Raw genomic sequence first — 21,485 nt, 5'->3', positions numbered from 1 at the left:
ATCAGGCAGCCTTAACTAAACAAAAACAGCTGAAACAAACTACCCTATATATAGACAGGCAACACAAATAGCCATTAAATACACACTTTATAGTATTTATGACATTTATCTTTACTGCGAGTAATGGATAGGTACTTTAGAAACAGATCTATGTTTTCATTTGCTTCCAGCTGAGCTGTACAGGCAGAAAACTCTACACTATAATCTAACAACTTATTAGGACAGCACACAAACTCTAGAAATGACATGGCTGGTGACTCCGTCTGTTATTTGTGAGCTGGTAGAGACAGCCACTCATAAAAATATCAGAACAAGTTTGAAAATACTGGAAGCAAGCCGTATTTTAAGGACACCTGAACTTGTGAAAGTCACTACAGGGAAGTGAATTCCATTATTTCTTATGATGGAAAGATAATAAATAATCCGGGTTATTTCATGTGGAATATTTTAGGAGGGGATTATTTCTCTAAATGACCAATAGAATAAGACTTTCTGAATGACACTTGCAGCTGTTACAGTAGTATCAACATCTCAAAGTTATGGTATTCTACAGAAGCACCATTGGCAAAGATACTCTTGCTATTATAAAAAAGGTCACCGGGATTTCTTAGGAATGGAAAAAAAAACTCTTCATCAGAGGGTCTGACAATAAAAATGTGTTCACTCAAATAGATGTATAAAGTTATCTTCTATTTAGTTTTTAGTAGGAGGAGGGGGAATAAATTAATTAGGAAGTAAGTTTCTTTGTTATTTGTGTGAAAGATATTTTTGCCCAACTATATCTGCTTATATTGACAGATGTGGTGTCTACTGTTGCAGAGACAATTTCTCATATAAACACATTAAATAAACCCCATTTGAGGTTAAGTTTTTCAAAGCATGACTTTATTAGACTGATTTCATCTGCATCTGTTTCCAACAGACACAAAACTACTGCACAAAGTAGCACCAGACGTTGAAACAAAGTTTTGGAAAGCATCGATCTGTGATCGCTGCTTTAGTGTCTGAATTATACCTCTACAACCACAGCAACCACCATCCACTCATCCTACAGTATTTCAGCCTCAGAGAGCTGCAATCATACCCTTATCAGGAAGAGGAGCTAAGAAAAGAGGAAAATGAAAAGCTGACCTTGGTCACATCCAGCTTGGGACAGGCATTTAGTTTTCCTTCCCTGCTATGACAAGCTGCAGCTAATTCCCTTAGCAAGGTACTCCAGCTAGGCCCACCATCCCTTTTGGGAGAGCAGAAAGTGCACTAGTCTAAGTGGTAAATCCCAAATGGGCTTTTTCTCCAGGAGCATACAGAAGCAGCATTACAGTGGTCACACTAACGCTCTTCGGAACAACTAATCTGGTTGCAATGAGAGATACAGAGAATTACTGTGCCACATTATGAAGTGGAGTGTAATACTGAGACTAAGGAACAGTGAACAAGTCAACAGTGAAAAAGTTAAATATTACTAGTTATTAAGGTAAATATTCAAAAGAAAAAATGCCCAAATTACTACAGCATAAAGCCTTTGCATATGTTGACACCTACAGCAATACTTTTCTCATTATAACATAGATACTCCCCACCACTTATAACATGGCATGTGCCCTGAGCCTGGAAACATTCAAGGTCAGGCTCTGAGCAACTTGATCTAGCTGTAGGTGTCCCTGTTCGTTGCAAGGGGAGACGGCCTAGATGGCCTTTAAAATGACGGTCACACGTACTCCTTGTCTCTGTAAGAGAGAAACAAATAGTAACACAGATCTAATTACCTCTCCCTTACTCCAAAAAGTGACAGTGCAAGTAAGGCAACACACCCACAAGAACTGTAACACTTGGATCATCAGGCTTTTCCCTCTCTTGGCTGGCTTTAAGTTACATAGTTTCAACAGCAACTATCTATGAACTTCCTGTGCTTCTTTTTGAACCCTCCCAAAGGAGACCTTATCTCCTCAACCTTATCCTGATAAATCTAGCAAGGATTGAGGTAATAACATACTGTTCCCCAAATAAGTAATTTAAGGAATCTAAGTCTTTGTTGTCCTGAAAGTATGTTGAATATTAAGGATTCCAGAAGTGCTACTATGGCTTATCTCTTGAATATCTCAAACTTCTTATAAATGGCACTTGAGTTCCCTGAAATTATTTCCTTTTGGAATATTTTCCCCATAAATCAGCTGCTTGCCCACAGTCACACCGTGTTTTTTCTTCATACTGAATAGTGACAAGAAAAAAAACATCACCACTAAAATCACCTGTCCTTGACTTCCCAGCTCAAGATATGGGAGGTCAAAGAGTTCTGACTCAGATCTTCAGTGCCTCAAGTCTTTCTCCCCTCCTCCTCAGCAAAACAGTCTTATTCAGAAGGGAAGTTTAAACTGTGCCCTTCAGGAAGTTGCACATAACCTCCATCTACTTCATGTATCAGAAAAGATCCAAGCAACGCCATCCATTTTGGGGCTGGGAAATCACCGATGCCTGACAAGCTACAACAGTGATATCATCTACCTGACTTGAGAGAGGATATGAAGAAGAGACATGACAGACAGCAAGACAGCTGACTGCAAAGTTTTTTTTTTTTTTACATCAGCTATCCCAGATATGCCAGATGAAAACACGTCTTCAAAGACAAAAGAAGCTTTGACGTTAATTTCAGTCATGCCAGAACATTTTCTTCTAAACCACTAACTACTTTGTCTTCCTTACATATCAGCCTTCTAACAGCACATAAATCCACCAAAGCCCAATTTAGCAGTGGGTGCAGTTTAGCACCATCTTTCCCTTGTCCATGAAGTACACAGCAGAAGACTTAGCTGGATTTTGTTAGTCAAACAAGATCACTTTAAAGGCATTTGTGTCACATTCTTACTGATGGAACTCTAAGTTGGTAAATCCAGTTCAGGTAACCAGGAGGAGAGTGGGGGGTACCGAACAACATTAACAAGGAAATATTTATTCATGCTTTGGAATTTGTTTCTAAACTTCTCCTACACAGATCTTCAGAAAAGGCAGACTTCCCACATCTGTGCTCCACAAAGGTTACCAAAACTCTCAGGAGTATATTTACTCAAATATTTTGAAGTGTAACATTGATAAAAATTGATATTTATATTTGCCATAAGAAAATATTTAGGATGCCTTCTTAAATTCTCTGAAGTGATTTATTGGCTTCATTTGGAATAGGAATTCTTAATAGAATGGTAAAAAGTAAAAACCATTATCCTTTGGGAATATATAAAAAATCCAGAATTGGGGATTCCTCAATACAATGACAGAACACAAAGCAAAAATAAGAAACTAATGAAGCTGTCCCTGGCTTTTGCTAGTCAAACTTGATTTTAATTTTCACAGACTAGTAGAAGAAAGCTCAGAAAAGATTCCAGCATTCTTCTAATAGAACATGCACTATGGGGAAAAGAAGAGCATAGCAAAGTGAAAGCAGTTACATGAAATCACCATTTAGCATTGCTCCTTGTGACTTTCCTTACCTACATTTCTCAAACACTGCACGGTGACAGCAAATCCTTTTGTTCGTGGCAGTAGGTGATACTTGAGCTTGGGCAAGCCTTTAGCTTCAGCCACCTGCATGCTAGCCTGGTGCTTCTGTTCTGTGAATCTTGTGCCCTCACAATGAATCAGGAACTAAAAAGCAAGAAAGAACAGCAGTCAGAAAACAGCTCAGGTTTTCTACATATGCTTGACCAGAGCCCTCACTGATTCCCACCAATATGGCCCAAACGAACACTGCTAGCAGGGACATGAGTAGACAGACACACTACGAGATAATTGCCCTGGTACTATTAAAAAAAAAAAAAAAAAAAAGAAAGAAAAACTCTCAATTGTTCCCACCCATGTAACTTGCCATGTCTTCAACATTTGCTTTGCTACTCATGACTAAGTGACTTGATTTCTCTAACGGGTCACTCCTTCTCTAAAGAGATGTTAGAGAACAGTCAAATCATATTTCCTGTTGCAAGTCCCTTACCGATTACGAGGTGCTCCAGTATCTAAAACTTGTGAAGTGTCTGAACCAAACACAATTCTAAGAAATATCTCATTAGCACATTTGCTTTCACTATCATAGAATCATAGAATTACTCAGGTTGGAAAGGACCTCAAAGATCATCAAGTCCAAACGCAGCCTAACCATAGTACCCTAACTCTAACAACCCTCTGCTAAATCATATCTCTGAGCACCACATCCAAACGGCTCTTAAATACATCCAGGGAAGGTGACTCAACCACCTCCCTAGGGAGCCTATGACAGTGTTTAACCACCCTGTCTGTAAAGAAGTGTTTCCTAACGTCCAACCTAAACTTACCTTAGCACAACTTGAGGCCATTTCTCCTCGTCTTGTCACCTGTCACCAGTGAGAAGAGACCTACCCTGCTCTCACTGTAAGCACCTTTCAGGTACTCGAAGAGAGTAATAAGGTCTCCCCTCAGCCTCCTCTTCCCCAGACTAAACAGCCCCAGCTCCCTCAGCCTCTCTTCATAGGGCTGATTTTCCAAGCCCTTCACTAGCCTCGCTGCCCTTCTCTGGACCTGCTCCAGTACCTCCATGTCCTTCTTGTACGGAGGAGCCCAAAACTGAACACAGTACTCGAGGTGAGGCCTCACCAATGCCGAGTACAGGGGCAGGATGACTTCTCTAGTCCTGGTCACCACACCATTCCTGATACAAGCCAGGATGCCATTGGCCTTCTTGGCCACCTGGGCACACTGCTGGCTCATATTCAGCCGACTGTCCAACAGTACACAAAGGTCCCTTTCCATCAGGCAGCTTTCCAGCCACACCTCCCCAAGCCTGTAGGGTTGTCTGGGGTTGTTGTGACCAAAATGCAGGACTCGACACTTGACCCTATTGAAACTCATGCCGTTAACCTTAGCCCATCGATCCAGTCTATCCAGGTCCCTCTGTAGCGCCCTTCTCCCCTCTGGCAGATCAACACTCCCTCCCAGCTTGGTGTCGTAATGGCACATGCACCACAAGCAACAGCAGATACTACCTTTGATGACAAGGACGGGGCTGATAACATATGTAGGGCAGTAGATGCAGGAGAACTGAAAGCCTCAATCCCTTATGAATTACAGTTTAACTGCTCAGACATGAATTACAATTTTGTCAGTGTCAGGAAAGGGAGACCACAGGGATCTTTGGAGATTTACCACATGCTCACATGCTTTCTGCCAAGCCTGAATCCAAATTAATGCATCAGAGAGCAGTATGTATTGCACCAGCAAAGTCTCAATAACCCACAGCAAAAATTTAGCCCACTAGAGAAAGAAACTAAAGAAACCTGTCCAAATTTCCAGCTTCAGATCCAGCCTATCCAGGAGCACTTTTATTCACTTATAACATGCATCATGTTAAATAGTCAGATGAAACATAATGAAACTGCTGAGAAAATCCTCCTAACACATCTAGCACGCTCCGCCTTTCTAGCTACAAGGTGCTACCACTATGCCTTTAGACATTATATCATTCCACCACACTGGAATAAATCCAGCTGTACAACAGTAACTAAATATTTCCTATTACAGGCATAGCCTCTTCTCAGAAATCCCTTTATAGCAGCATATAGAAGATGGTGGTAATTTGACTTTACCAATTAGCACTGAACTGCCTACGTCTGCAAAAATGCATTCAACACCTTTTGCAAGTGATAGAGCACAGGCACCCCTCCTCCAGTTCCTATATTTAGAGAACTGGAATCTGCCTTAGAAGAGGGGTTGGACTCAATGATCTCTAACGGTCCCTTCTAAGTCTTACAATTCTGTGATACTGTGAAAATTTATTATTGATCACAGTGGGGACATTTTTCAAATAACACCCATAAGGCTTCACAGAGGTAGAAAATAGACAGGTTAGACTTTTGTATCAGAAATTCAAGATAGAATTCAGCTCTCTCGTAATGTTCTCCAGATACTGCTAGGAAGTTCATGAATCAAAGTTCTCGGAAGCAACGTGGTTACCAACAGACACTACCTACACTTGCATTCTTCCAGGCACTGCAGCACTTCCCACTCCTCTCATTAGTCATCACTCACCCAAAAGTTTTCAGGGTAGTCCCGGAGATTCAGCAACTTCTGCATAACTGTTTTCCGATCTTCCTCCCACTTACGCTTGCAGAAGACTATCTCCAGGAAATACCACATCCAGCCAATGATAGGCATGTAGGAGAGCTCCTTCTTTGCCAGCACTTTGGAACTCTGCAAGATAGAGTGAAAGGAAGTGAGACAGAATCCCACCAGTCACTGAGTTTTGTTTGGACATGGCACATGCATAGCTAGATATTGATATTGATTCATATATCGATCTGTTCCAGCTTTAAAACCAGTACAAAAGCAAAACAAAGAAAAAATTTGCTTGTATGACACAACAGTCAAATTTACTAAACACTCATAAAGACTGCACAGGCATACATCTGCATTTCAAATGCTTTCTCGATGTAGGAAATCTTAAACAACACTAGAAACAGCAGCAGCAATACAAATACTTCCCTTGTGTTCAGATTTGTTTATGGAAAGGCAGAAATACTTATACCAGTGAATTTCTCTTCAGAGCATTCTTCTGGAATAAAATAAGCACCACTCCTGCCTCACAGGTTTGGGGGCACTGAAGTGATCTATCCATATACCGCATAACAAGTCTATTGCTTATCAAGGGTTCAACTCATTTCAAATCTCAAATCTTACTCTAGAACTCAGTGCTGTGATTACCTCAGAACCACTCTCCTTTAGGCAGATTTGACTCCAATTGCTCATTTTCTACTTTTCAAGTCACCCTGCATTGGTGAGGTGTCTCACTTTCCCATCCAGTGGATAAATCATTATGCCACTGTGCGTGTGTGTGTGTACACAAAAATTATTTCAGCAATTCTTGAGATAGCTGCATTTTCCTAGAGGATAGCAGGAGCAATTACACAATCCAGTCACTATCTGTGATATCATTATAAGCAGTATCATGCTTGTGCACTGCAGATGGATTCCAGGACATGGCATCTGACTAGAAGAGATTATTTGCTCGTAGAAATTACGAGCAACTATTATTTGCTTTTATTTTCATTCTTAGTTGCTGTTGTTCATTTGGTTACTAGGAGAAGAGACTTGACCTAATTCTTTATCTCAGTTCATTTCTCTCATCTGCTCTCTTTCCTCGAGGAAGGAAAATACCTTAAATAATTAAGCGATCTAAAAGCTCATAGGATTGGAAGGCAAATGCACATAAATAGCTTCCAAGTGACTGTTACACAGAAGTGCAAAAAAAAGACATGAGAATTCAATTCCTAAGAATGCAAGAATTAATGCCGTCAAATAATTTAATACTCTAATAAAGTTCTCTCTCTCAGACATTTGGAGACTTGAGTGGGCCCAGACCATGCCCCCAAGGCCTGCTCTCCCACAAGGAGCAGCTGGAAGACTCAGTAGCTGAAGCTGAGGCAGACTTTCTGTAATTTCAGTTTTTCCTGGACATTAATCCATGCTGCACAGCAGCAGTAGCACTGAGCCCAGCCTCCTCTTCCATTTTCCCAGACTAGCCACAGGGAAAGGCTTTCCTCCCACCATCTTCCTTAGCTCTCAAACTTTTTTTGCCACAGTACTGCTTTTTCTTTTCTCAGTTACTTCTGATATCCTCTTTTTTCCAAAATAAAGCAAAACAGTTTCAGTATACACTTTTAAAAATCTCCATGGAGCATTTTTTTGTCATAGGCCTTGTGGAATGCCCAATGAAAATACACACACCAGTACAGAAGCTCTTTCATTCCCGTCTCCTGTGCAAGACTGAGGAAGATACCTGAGCCAAAGCTTTGCCCACTAAACGCCCAAAAGATGCCAAGTGTTCCCAGATGAGGGAAACAGGACAAAACCTTAGGGAAATGCTACCCACACCTTAGTCACAACCAGGTCGGCCATTAGCCAGCAGCCCATCTGGAATCCTAACAGAATCTACCAATTAATCATGCAAACAGCAGCAGTCACACCTCATTCACCCTCAAAAAACAAAGTGAAACAGACATGCCTGATGTGAGCTGCAGTGCCACAGGGTACAGCGTGACCACAGCAGCAGAGCAGATGTTTGAACTCTTCTACAGGTCACACTCCTCTGCATTTTCTGTGCCAAAGTCATTGTTGAAATCTAGAAGTGCACTTCAGATGAATGTGAACGCACATCTCCTTAAGTGCACATAAAAAAGGAATTACGTCACCTAACGCTGTTTTGTGCAGCTCACCTACCCCAGAAGTAGAAGGAAGACTGATGGCACAGAAGTATTTGGCAAAAGGAAGCTCTGCAGTCACCACACTGGTAGGAGTGCTCTGCTGTGGGAGGAATGTATTAGGCCTGGCCTTCAGGAGCTCTCATCTCTCTTACAATAACAACAGCTACAGTCTGCTCTGTCTCAGCTGTCTACATGTGCACAGCTCCCGTGTAAACACAACAGGAAGAACGCAGATGTGGTTCATTTCTGCCACCAATTTTTCCTTTACCAAAGAGCTTTGGAAAATATGTGACAGTCACCTCTAACCCTTAAATTCAGCTCACTCAACAGAATAGAGTAAATTGTCACTTCTTTATGAAATGTACATTGCCTTCCTGAAGGAAATTAAACATTGCCACTGCTCGGAGCATTGTAATTCCAACAGACATCTCATGAAATCACTGCTGGACGGGGACAGCTTATTTATGGTTATAACATTTTAACACAGGTTAATTTCTTTTCACCAAGTTAGTTTGGATAGAAATTGGCGCACAAGGAGAATTTTGCGGCTGTGTCACATACAAAACTTGATTTTAAAAGGTCATTTTAAATATGTTCATACAGCTTTGCTGATCTATGTCTCCAGCCTCAGTTATTCAGCAACTTTTAATCACAGAGTGCCACAGCCCCGAAATCTCCTTGCAAGCTGAGGATGTCTAAAAAAATTTGTTCTACTATTTCAACATGAATTTATTGTAGCTGCCAGCCAGTAGCATCAGGCAACTTGTCGTAAATTATTTCCTCTATCAGCTGCCCTCACTGCTGACATACTTTTGATAATTGTTTGCTCTATTTCTGAAACACTCTTTCAAATTATAGTATTAGGTCACAAAGACAGGAAGATGTTTTTCTTTAGGGGGAGGGGAGGACCCATGCTTTTTTCCATGTAGGAAAGGTAACTGTAATATTTTAGTGGATGTACGCCTAAGTATATGCTAAGATGCTGTATTAAATACAAACAATAATGTGTTTTTGTCTAACTGCATGAACAATCATGTAACTTCTATTAATATACTAAAATGTACAAACAAACGAGTGTTAAAAAGTAATCAGTATTCACACATCTATCATTCCCATACAGCAACCTAGGGAAAGACACCTATCAGTCATGCTCAGTTTCTCCAACAGCAAGCTTCAATATAAATACCTTTTATTTAAAATTTGGTTTTCCTGGCATACGGAACAGATAACTAAGGTTAAAAATGACTACACAGGCTAAGCAATACCTGTGTTCAGTGGAAAATGAATGAGTAGATTTAGCTTTAAAGTGAAGGTAATTTTTGCTGGTATAATCTCAGGAAAAGAGTTACTAAAATGACTAAAAAGGTAATTTGGCACTGCTTGCTTATATAAAGCAACGAATGAGAAGAGTCCAGCATACCCTGGCAGGGAGTATACCAGTATGTTTTTGGTGCAAGTTCTGAATAACATCTTACACAGAACGTGACTTTGTCTTGATTCTAGGCTTTATGAAGTCTGCTTCCTTCTCCTAATTTCCAACAACCACCAAAAGTCTTCTACAGTTTGGTGCTGCTAACACACGCTAGTAGCTTCAGCTGCATAGAGCGTACCTGCAAGAAGCAAGATAATCTACGGCTTAAAATAACTTGCAAGAGAAAAAGCAAGCACAGAATTGCTTCTTGATGTGGTTTTTGCCTTCACCGCTCTAAATGAATAGGTCTCTGGCTCTCACTCAGCACTGTCAAGCCAGTACCTCCTAGCACTTTGAATGGGTGCTCCAAGGATATCATATTAAAGAAAGTAATTAAAAAGTAAAATAAATGTTTCTTTGTTCCTTTTTTACCCTGTTCCATCCCATCCCAAACATACAAGCATACGTGTGTTCTTAGCGACTCCTTTGGCTCTTCTTGCCAGGTTTTCTTCTGTAGACAAATAAATCTTTCATGAAAGTAGAGAACCTCATGCCATCTAGGCATAAGGATCAAATAATGACAAGAAGAAATGGTAGCACAAACCTAACACCAGCATACAAGAGACTAAGCTCCCTCCACCAAAAATTTCCTCTCTGCTCATCTCCCTGAAAAAGTGAAAGACAAAGACGAACAGAATCAAAACCACAGTAACAGAATATTATAAACCCAATGGGACTGTATCAATTTAGCCATAAAGACAGAAGAGAAAGCCAGTCTGAAGAAGAGAGGTGAAAGGAGAAGAACAACGCACAGATTGAACATCTGTTGCAAATAAAGACCAGCAGGGATAGTTGTCATATTGCATTAACAAAAAATAATAATAATAATAAAAAAAATTAATCAATAAGTACAGGAGAAGGTAAATATATATTTTTTTCTGGTGCCAGGAAAGACTAGAAAGTTTTAGGGAGTCTAATTTTCTTTTAGTATGAGCAAAACCACCACCACCACAAAGAAAACCCAAACAAACATTAAAAAAAACCAATGAGAATTTATTGGTTTCATTTAACACAAGTTCAAGGTGTAAAACAGAATTAGAACACATACTTGCACTATCGTTAACAGCACGCTTACTGTGTACCACAGCTGTAACATACAGCAGTGCACTACAACACCACCATTCTCTCTGCCTTCTTCAGCTAAACCCAATCAGTCCCACTCCTCTGGCCATGATTTGTCTTCATCTTCTTTCTCTTCATCCTCCCCAGCCATCTCTCCTTTTTTCATAGAATTAGGTATGACATGAGACAGAAGGGGTGCCTGAAACATGATGCACCAGGCAGACAAGTACCAAAACTGACACTGGAGGTGTCATGCACAAACTTTCAACAGCAGGGGACACAACACTGGCTTAGTGAGATGTTGGTAGATGCCTAAAAAGTCCACATAGACACTTTGCAGAGTATAAAACTAAACCATGTTAAATAGAAAGCCCCATTGACTCACAAAGTCCCTGAGCCACACATTGCTAAAGGCTAGCACAACCCTTAGAAATCTTTCTGTATGCTCGCCTTGTTCTTGCAACTCTTTCCCAAACATCTGCTTCTTGCTTCTGTTAGAAGACAGGGCAAGACTAGCCCTCAGCATAATGGCTCTTACATTCTTAACTGTGCTGTCACAACAAATCCTGCAGTTTTGTACCCTGCAAGCTGGTGTAAGGCAGCATGAAGTCACATCGAGATACGCCCCTCATTCCTAGGCATCCATCCACTCCTGTGTTGCACCAAACCAGGTACCAGGAAGCCAACGCAGTAAATCCAGTTAGGAAACTAACTTAGGATGAAAATTTGGGTGGGGAGGTGCCAGTTTTAGTGTCTGTTTGGTTTGAACCTAGCTTACGATGAACCTTGACTAGATACCCCTACAGGGAAACGTACTGCTTTCCTGTGTCAAGACATCTACGCAAATAAGAGCACATGGGAACAATCTCCTCCTGGAATATTTTCTGGGAAGTAAAACCACAGTCCATTAATCAAGACTGTAACAGTTTGAAAAATAATTACAAAATGATGTATCAGCTCCTAAAAGAATTCTAAGATTAGCAAAGATACAAATTGAATAATAACTCAGCATTTAAAGACAAGAAGAACTATTTTCAGTTAATGCAGTACAGTAATTGTGCAATAGTTTATGTGGTGGTTTTCCTATGTGTAGGCAGCAATATACAAAATTAAAACATAATCCTGATTATCTTGGGAAAACTATTAAAATGTCATTAAAACTAATGAAATTCAATCCAACCAGACAGCAGCAACATAAAACAAAAGACCTTTGACCTTGTAGGCCCTTACTAGTTTGTATTGAAACAATCCTTTAATTTCCTACAGTGGCACCTTCCGAAGAAGGTCCTGACTAACTACAATAGCTTTATCTACAGAACTGCAGTCACTGGGGTAGTCCGTTTAATTTTGTAAGCCTAAAGCAGCACTGTATAACAAGCACCACTGAATAACGAGGGAGAACGCTTTTAGAATGCATGTCTGCTGTGAACAAGTTTCCCTACATCTACTGTTACCTTTGATGATATTCTCAGGCTCTGAGCTTGAGCCCCAGACATGACGGTAGAATTGTTCCCCAGTAACCCAAAGTCAATAGCCACGTCAGCGATAAGCAGGACTTTTAAATGTGTGTTCTGTGGTGGTTTTGTTTTGTTTTTGTTTTGTTTGCTTTAAAGCAGACCTCGTGACTATAATTTGAAAGGGGCCAAAGTGGTGCCTAAGCATACAGAAAAAGCAAAGTGCTCAAAGGAAAGGCTCAGAGAAGAACAGCTCAAAGAAGTCACATTCACACAAATCAAGTTTAGGACTTATGACAACAGCCAGTAGCAAAGTCAAAAGAAGATGCTATAGAAGACTGCCAAAGTGAGGCATTAGTCTGTGTTCTTAGGAGAGTAAAACAGTTTTCTAAATCCACTGTAGGTAAAAATTATCATTACCATCATAGAATTAAGTTAAACTGGCTAAAGAGAGGTGCTAGAATCATCTCCATGAACTGACAGGTGAAACAAGACAAACTGATGTACTCCTAGCCTTACATAATAGTATATTCAGCTGCTGATAATTAATTCATCCACTCTTCATTAGTTGTCATTTGGTTACTTCTTTCACGTCATCAGGCTGCTCTTTCATTCTAGAGACAGAAGAGTGTTCATGATTCAAGCTCTAGCTGTGTGTTAGCTGGATTTGCAAGATGATTCTAAAGGGAAAGAAATTCTACAGTTTACTGGGAAAGAAGCACAGAGCAGCTCACCCTTCTGCAGCGCAATCAATCCAATAGGTACCTAGCAAGCACACAGAAAGAAACAAAAGTAAAATCTCCACAGGTTAAAAGTCTTCATTAGTTTTAACTGCAATACTTACAGAAATTTCTATGAACATCCAAGAAATCTTGGTCTCCATGTACGTCCACTGAACTGATTTAAGTTCATCTTGCTTAGTGTGCACAAGAGCTGACTGAAATGTGAACAGATATATTCCCTTCTTGTGCCAGCTTGGGCTGGGATAAGATTAGTTTTCTTCATTGTAGCTGGTATAGTGCTGCGTTTTGGATTTAGGATGTTTCAATTCTTGCAGAGCAGTGCTTACACTTTGTCAAGGACTTTGCAGCTCCTCATGCTGCCCTGCCAGTGAGGAGCCTAGGTATGCAAAAGAAGCTTGGAGTGGACAATCAGGTCGGCTGACTAAAACTGATCAGAAGGTTCTGTGTTCAGCAGTATAAGCTGGATGAAATAAAAAGGAGGGTGGGAGCATGTAATGATTCAGGGGAATGGCGGTTGTGTTCCCAAGAAACTATTATATGTAATAAGACCTGTCTTCACGGAAGTAGCTGAACATCTACCTGCTGACAGAAAGTAGTGAATAAATCCCTTCTTTTGCTTTACTTGTGTATGCATCTTGTGCTTTACCTAGCAATCTGTGTTCACCTCTACTCACGAGTTCCTGCAATTTTATCTTTCTGATTCTCACCCCATCCCACTGTGAGGAGAGTGAGTGAGCAGCTGTGTGGTACTGCATTGCCTGCTGGGGTTAAGCCACAACAATTACAAATAAACCAAACATTATACTTGTGTGTTTTTTCCCCACATCCAAGAAGAGGAAGCTTATTTAAAATGCTAATCAAAAACTTACCCCCAGGACTCCAAATCTTTCACAGAAATTCCAGCCACAGAGAAAGTCAATTTCAAAGTTGTGATTTAGAATTACGATGGCATTCTCCTTCCCATACTTGTGGTAATTCTCTGGATCGGTGTAGAGGGTGCAATCGGTGCCTGACCACCATTCCAGTAACATTACCATCTCTAAAATAAAGAACAAAAAATAAACGAAGGTACAAACTATATGCAGTCACAAATTAGTAATGTACTGAAAAACACCTGTTGCCTCAACAACTCATGGTAAAAAAAAAAAAGGGCACAGCAGGGAGCAGGAGAGACGAGGGAAATAAGGAAGTAGCATGGCAGGAGAAGGAATTTTCCACAGCGACACTGAGAAAAGCAGTTTCAATTATTTGAAAACTACAAATTTAATATTAAACACTGTATTATCAAAATACATGTAAAAGAAACATTTATGGTTTACAGTACTACCAAAAAAAATATAAAAATAAAAATAAAAAAGCACATGAAGATGAAAACAAGCTTGCAGGAGGAATAAACAGGCCTATTTCCCCTCCACACAGGTTCCTGTACTCCTAGGAGTTCTGCACACAAAACTTCTGTGAAGCACTGACAGCAAACAGGACCTCAATCCATATCAGGATCATTTGGCTCCAGGCAAGGTAGGCTCAAACTGCAGTGCTTTCAGAAAGTCTTACTTGTAGCACCAGTGATAGTACAGCCAGTAACTGCATTGTGTATTCAGTCTGACTGCTCACGCTGGTAGTCCAATGGCAGTCCCAAGCAAAGAGCCAGAGGTGGCAAACCCACAGCACTCTCCCCTTCAAGGCATACCCAGAGAAGGCACTGGTCCTCAAACTCACCCAGAAAAACTCATTCCCAAGGGGACTGTTGCCTGAGGTGCCATGCAGACATAGCAGACTTCAGCGCATACACAACCGAAGAGCTGCTGCGTGGGAAAGTTCCTTCCAAGGCAATGCCCGTTCCCAGACAACTGGGAGAAAACATTGATACCGGCTTTCGCTACACTGTGTCAGGACTAAATCCTCCATTCTGAAAGCCTCTGTATTGTTCAAGGTGACCAAAACTAGGGCCTGGATTCAAATGTCACCACAGTAAATTGAAAGGTTGCATTTTAATTTGACGGCTGGAATCAACAACGTGGACATGCATCCATGAATGGTACCTGTCAGCACCTATGTCAGTGGGATTTCCTGGTTGTAAGGTTTTTTTTTCTTCTGTCATTGCCTTATTTTATTCAGCTGATGGTGTTACTGTTCTGTTTTCCCTCCTCCGCTCTAATAGTTTTCAAGTTTCTTTAAAATGCCCAGAACTTACATGAAACTGGCATTAACAAACTCTGACAAAAGAAACAGCCCTGACACATCAGAGTCTTCCTAAAGCCACCCAGAGTCAGATCTAGAAACAGACACAGGTTAATGTTCACACTGAAGCTAGCTCATTTTGTCCCCCCAGTCACCTCTGCCACGCAAATATCTGTCCCAACATAAACCCTGAGATGGGCTGGGCTGCCCAGAGCCAGCCAGCAGGACTCAGAACACCAGCCTCCAGTGGGCACTGAGGCACAGGGTCAATCCTCTCACTTCCACTCAACTTTCAAAAGTCAGTTAACTTTGTCCATGTAAGTATAACATGAGTACCCCTCCAGACTGCTTCACCCTTCTGCTTTTTACATATTCTGTGTAATATAATTTTTATTTGGCCTCAAGTGAGACTGGTGTCCAAATGTCACCACTGTTCAGTCACATTTAAGTGTCTTTGAAAATGACCCTTCAGCATTTAGAAACATCCTCCCCCAAGCCCCAGAAACAGGCCTTGAGGAACAAGTCAGAGATATGGAGCAAGGTTCAAAAGTTGAATGTTGAGAGGCTCAATTTAAAACTTTCTGTTTTACTGTATTTCTTTGATTCTATTCACATCTTCTCTACAGACATGCTCCTTTTCACATGGAACTTCTCCAAATTCTACCCTGTCAACGTCCTATAATTAAACAGAGATCACATTATATATCACACGGTAAAGCTCTTGATTTTCTGTTGAGAATTACATTGCTATTCACTACGGTATTTGTCAAACAGATAAACAAACAAGAAGAAGCGGCATCTAAAATCATGAATTAAGTGGCAAGCAGGTGAAAAAGAAGCAATTGTGAATCAATTATAAGAACTATAAACAGAAGAACTTCTAACAATGGTACAATTATAGACTAGAAAGTATCTTGGACATCTGCAATCAGGTCTGCTGCACGTACACCTTATGCATCATCCTTTTAACTTGTCAGAAGTAGCAGTTGTATGTTCCGCTACAACAGATGCACTCTGTGTTTGGCACGAGTTTATCAATCATTCATAGCAAAGCCAATAGCTCAGACAGGATGCAGAACTGCCATCCCCAGGGCAAAGATAAGGGATTGGCTGGCAAAGTGTGCAGAGCCAAGGGGAGTTATTAATATGAAATACATCTGTACATCTTTCCCTGATAAAATAGTTAAGCAAAGGGAGTGGACAGGGGTGTGGAAAAAGCCTGCAACAAGAAAATCAGTGTTCAATGCCTCAAAACTGCTCTGGATTAGCAGTCAGATTTATTCCTAAAACTTTAAGAAACAGATAGTAGGAGAGACAGGACAGTGAGAGCAGTTTAAAACAAAGCTGTACTTAGAAGCTGGAGAACAGTTCCTCAGCAACCTCCTAGTGACTATCACACAGGGTTTAGCTTCCTATTTGCTTATCCTATTATCAAGTGCAGGCAAGAGTTAAGCTTCATATTTGTTTTGCTTGTAACTACAATCCTGACTACCGGATTTGTGAATTTAATCTTTATTCAGGAAAGTTTCTCTAGTGTGGGGCAAGAAGTTTGGAGAGCTTTATCTCAATGGAGAGGGAATTAAAAAAGCAGTGGCTGTCCTTGAGGAACCCACATCCTGAGGAGATCTAAAGGGTGATAAAAGACGTTTGCTTCCTGTCAAAGCTGTCACAATACTTCTCTGTCAAAGCAAAGGTCTCAGGTAAGGCACTGCTCTTTGCTCAGAGAATAGCACCCTTTTCTCAGGGCATATGTCTCTGCTGGAAGCATGAGAGATGCTCTCCTGGCTTCAGGTAAATCCCAGAGCACCACACATCCTCATTCACCTCAGAGGAGATCAAAAGCAGGCCAGTCTTTGAACAACTTCTGAAATCCTTTCCATTTAGATCCCCCACTGGCCTCAACTAGCGAATGAAAACAGAGAACAGTCAGGAACAAGTTTTCTACATGTTCAGTCATCATTAGCTCAATTAATTGCCTGAAGCTTTTAGATGACATTGTGCTGCACAATGAAGAACAGAACAGGCACCAGTGACATGAATGAATTTTATCTAGCAGTGTTAAAACAGGCTAATAGGTGATCCCTATTCAAATAACATTATCTTAACATGACATAAATACATTGAAGGTACAGATAGGTGACTGACTTGTCAGCCCCCTGTTTATTTCTGATCAGAGCAGGTGTAAGGGAACTGTTAGGTCATGGCCTGAACTGGTAATTGAGCACCCAGTGAGGGCTGTGGCTGGCGTAGGGAGCACAGGCGAATTGTTTGCACCTGTGCCCTCCCTGTCACCAGAAGGGGTGGACACAGAGTGGAGCCACCCTGGAGTTGCCTAAGAGCCAGACTCTGAAAGGAGAGCATCTCTTGGACCTAGGATGCTTCATAGCCAGAGAAACCCTTCATCAGTTGCCCAAAACTCCCCCAAACACAGGAAAACTAAATAACTAAAAAAACAAAAAACATTTGCAAACATTTACAGAATCTACAATCATATTTTAGGGCAGAACACTGAGAAGAAAGTTAGCAACAGCTTCTTGTCTGTTGCTTAGCTAGCAACATTAGCCATGAGAGAACAAATGACTGCCAGACAGGATTTTCTCTTCTTTCATCTTTACTGTCATTAAGTCTGTTGCCTAAAACAAAAGAAAAAAAAATAGAGATGATGACTATGAGGCCCCTCTTGAAGAAAAAGCCAACTTTACCTGAGGGGGAAAAAATATATATATCTTCAAAGTCCTTTCCTTTCAAGTGCTTCTCTATTTTTAAGTTTTTCCCAACAATTTGAACAAAATGAATAATGCATCAGGCATCTCACTACACAGGTATGCCACATGCATAGAGCTCTTCAGATGTTCAGTCTCAAGTATGTTTCAAAGAAGCACAGACAAAAATAATTCTGTATATACCTTTGATTCTGCAGGCTTCACGTGACCAGGATGTGTGTTTGAATTAAGTACTGCAGAAGTACGTCCCTACTCCTCACCTCACATGCCTATTTCTCTCTGGTGCATTCCTGCAGTTGCTGCAGGGACACAAAGCAGAAACTGAATGCTTTTGTAAATAACATTTACAGCCTTTCAGTTCTTAACACTTATTTGTCTTTATCCTTCCACTCTTCCCTTCTCCCCACATCCCTTCTCTCTATGGCTCTCAGCAATGACTAGTAATGTCAGTTTGCAGTACCCTTGCATCATGCCACCAGCTTACACCCAGAAACTGCCACAGAAATTTATTACCCAGAAGCTCCCTGTGGTAGCTCAACAGCACAAGGTCACTCATATATGCACTCCTACCAACTCCACAGAGCAGACAACCAGTGAAAGCCTTCTTTTCTTTGTATGCCAGCCAGACTATGCAACTAAACATGAGTTTACATAGGAAAAAAACTTAAAAACAAAATACAATTCTTGCTCCCAACCAGGGCTGATCCAAAATTTCTGAAGTCTTTTTCCTACCACTTTTTCAAGAGGTTTTAGAGTTTGAATTTCACAACTGGGCTGGTCAACTCACATTCACCCGCATCACGAGAGTTCTCAGCTTGCAAACCAACTCCTCCACTGACACTTCCACACAATTCACGCACAGGAGAACAGAAGAAAATATGAAATCTCTCACATCTGCTTGGAAGGGAACATTCCTGCAGTAAGCTACAACCAGCTTCACGAAGGGCTGACTGTAGGGAGAAAGCAGGCTTTCAAATCTCTAATACTGATTCTTTGTCTCCCTGAGAATGTTTAGTTTTTCTACCCTGAAAGAAAAAAAAACAAAACCAAAAACCCAACAACTACACCCTGCTACAGATAATGGCATCTACTCGTTGTGAGGTTAGACTGCTTCCTGCCCCTTCCGTATCACAATCTGATCTGCCTCACGGCCTGTACTTCAAGAACAAACAACTGACAAGAGAACATCACAGATGCTAACTAGTTACTTGAAAAATATTTAAGGGAAACACACAATTTACTGAGATGTTATTTTCTGTCTCAAAGTTTTGAGAGAATGAGTCATTAAAACAGCTAACACTATTCTTCTGACCTTGCATGACTTTCATTAGTAAATTTCTTTAGCTGGACCAGAGGTTTGAAACCCTGGATGATACCTACCATCTCAACTGCAAAGCTACCGAGGAGATTTTCAAAGAACTTCAGGTACTGACAACTCCACAGCTCCTGGCACAGGCTATTCCAGTGCTTTACTACACCATCCAGCCTCACTACTCATTTATTTTGGTTGTCTACTTCATTCCCTGCAGCAAGTAATTATAAAGAAAAAACTGAAGACCAGCATTCTGCTCTAAGCTTGCACTGATTAGGTACAGGAATAACTGGAGCTCCGAGCTGGAACATTACTGAATGTCTAGGAGATGATGTATTATAAAAAGCTTGCACACATTTTCTGTCTGGCACTGCCTTCCCCATTCTGCTCCAAGCAGATTCTCATTCTCTACTCTGCAGGTGAGTATGGGAGCAACAGTGATATACAATGGAGAAATCTGGCCCACTCCAACACAGAGGTCCTGTTTTTCAATCAGTACAAAAATGTTTAAGAAGAACATTTTAAGCAGAAGAGGAAACCAAAACTCACACTTCTCTTGCCTTAGGGTAATTGGGGGTGGGCAAGGTGCTATCAGGTGATATAATCATTTTTACCTTTAGACTTGTTTTTAGCAAAAGGGTAGAGAGTGATGGCAGAGAATCACGCACACAAATTTAAAGCAGCAACAAAAACAAGAACAAAAAAAACCCCTCTCTCTATTGGATGCATCTCTTGGAGATTTTTGCCTCACTCCCTGTGGGAGATCCTGTCGGCAACTCCCTTGAATAACATTTCAAAGACTTGCATGGCTGTGCTTTTAGGGACAGAAATCACCAACGGAGGGATCCAGAAATGATGATGTAATTCCTCACCCACCACAGTAAATTACTGGACGTTTTCTTTTAAGCAACTTCCTGTTTGATTAAACACATTGAAAATATTTTTTTCTTTTTCCTAGGTTTTACTATCTTTAAGCCAGCATATCTTAAATTTAAGAGACATGTTCCCATTTAGCTGCTTTTAGTAAATATTTTCACTCTTAAGACTTGTACAACATGACCATCACATTGAGAAGAAGAAACAACATAAATCTGTCCTGAGCACACATGCTATTTCATTTTTCTTTTTAAGCTTTGTGACTTACTGATAACTATGCCAAAGGTGATGAGGTACAAAAATGAAAATGACGTTTGAGTTGAAAGCCCAACTCCAAACATTGATCTTGGCCCACAGATCCGCTGCTGTTCACTGCAATCTGGAAAGAAGTCAAAAGACCTTCATGCTGCCTTTATACCAGTCTTCTGTTCAGAATAGACTCCACAAGAACCTGCCTTTATGAGAGCTAACAGAGCAGTCATCTGAAGTGCTTCCCAGAAAGCAAGAGCTTCACATCAGACTTTCAGATACACTGGAGAGAAATACCTAGAAGCTTAAGTAAGAATTAAAGTTGATGAATTGTAAAGAGAAACACTGCTTTCTCTCAAAGAAAGTCTGGTCTATGATACACCAAAAACATTCAGAAGATAGCTAGAAATTATGATTATGAAGTTACAATTTTTGTCACCTCCATGACTCCTGTGTACTGCCAACTAACGTCACTGTTCCATTGACAATTGCTCTTCTTCTTCTGTGCTCCTTCCCAGATCCACAGCCACCAACCCTTCTTCTCCTCTAACTCAGGCTAGTAGGTGAATAGAGAAATTAAATTCAAACGGAGGACAGCTGACTGAAGGTTAACCTGAAGGTTGCAATACTCTTTTAAGCTTTAAGATGGATTTCTGCATACAAATTCCTTCCAGTTTCTCCTGCATGACAACTGGTTCTAACAAGAAAAATTACTTTGGACCTCAAAGTTGCATCATTTACATTATCCATTTTGCTTAATCCCAGTTGTGTTCAGTCAATCAGACCACAGAAAAAAAAACAGAAAAAATACCAGATACGCTGCTGCTTACTGTTATTCATGCAAAGACAAGATAAGATGTCAAAGCATCTCCTCTTCCTCAGATTATTCCCCTGGGTTCTCTGTAGCTCTGTAGCACAGGCTAACAATTCCCATGTAAGGGGGCAAGACTTCACAAACTGATTGTGTTAAATCATAGAATGGCCATAGAATGGGCCGGGTTGAAAAGGACCTCAAAGATCATCTAGTTTCAACCCCCTGCCACGGGCAGGGTCACCAACCACTAGACCAGGCTGCCCAGAGCCACATCCAGCCTGGCCTTGAATGTCTCCAGGGATGGGGCATCCACAACCTCCTTGGGCAACCTGTTCCAGTGCATCACCACCCTCTGTGTGAAAAACTTCCTCCTAACATCTAACC

The 21,485-nt window shown here is 40.8% G+C and overlaps 1 protein-coding gene across 4 annotated transcripts in view; it reads right to left on the bottom strand.

The window, feature by feature from the left end:
• The window catches only part of AGPAT4 (1-acylglycerol-3-phosphate O-acyltransferase 4), an 89,977-nt gene that overhangs the window by 19,489 nt on the left and 49,003 nt on the right, over nucleotides 1-21,485 (bottom strand). For all 4 annotated transcript variants that reach the window (XM_046939193.1, XM_419616.8, XM_015284327.4 and 1 more), the window contains 3 exons: nucleotides 13,816-13,985; nucleotides 6,046-6,207; nucleotides 3,483-3,636 (listed from right to left, as the gene is read on the bottom strand). In XM_046939193.1, the coding sequence (XP_046795149.1) occupies nucleotides 3,483-3,636; nucleotides 6,046-6,207; nucleotides 13,816-13,985 (486 nt within the window). The remainder of the gene's footprint in view (nucleotides 1-3,482; nucleotides 3,637-6,045; nucleotides 6,208-13,815; nucleotides 13,986-21,485) is intronic.

Source organism: Gallus gallus, chromosome 3, assembly GCF_016699485.2.
Source record: "Gallus gallus isolate bGalGal1 chromosome 3, bGalGal1.mat.broiler.GRCg7b, whole genome shotgun sequence".
In the NCBI taxonomy this organism is placed as follows: Eukaryota; Metazoa; Chordata; class Aves; order Galliformes; family Phasianidae; genus Gallus; species Gallus gallus.
Note: the sequence above shows the minus strand (reverse complement) of the source record. Positions and strands in the feature narration are given on the sequence as shown.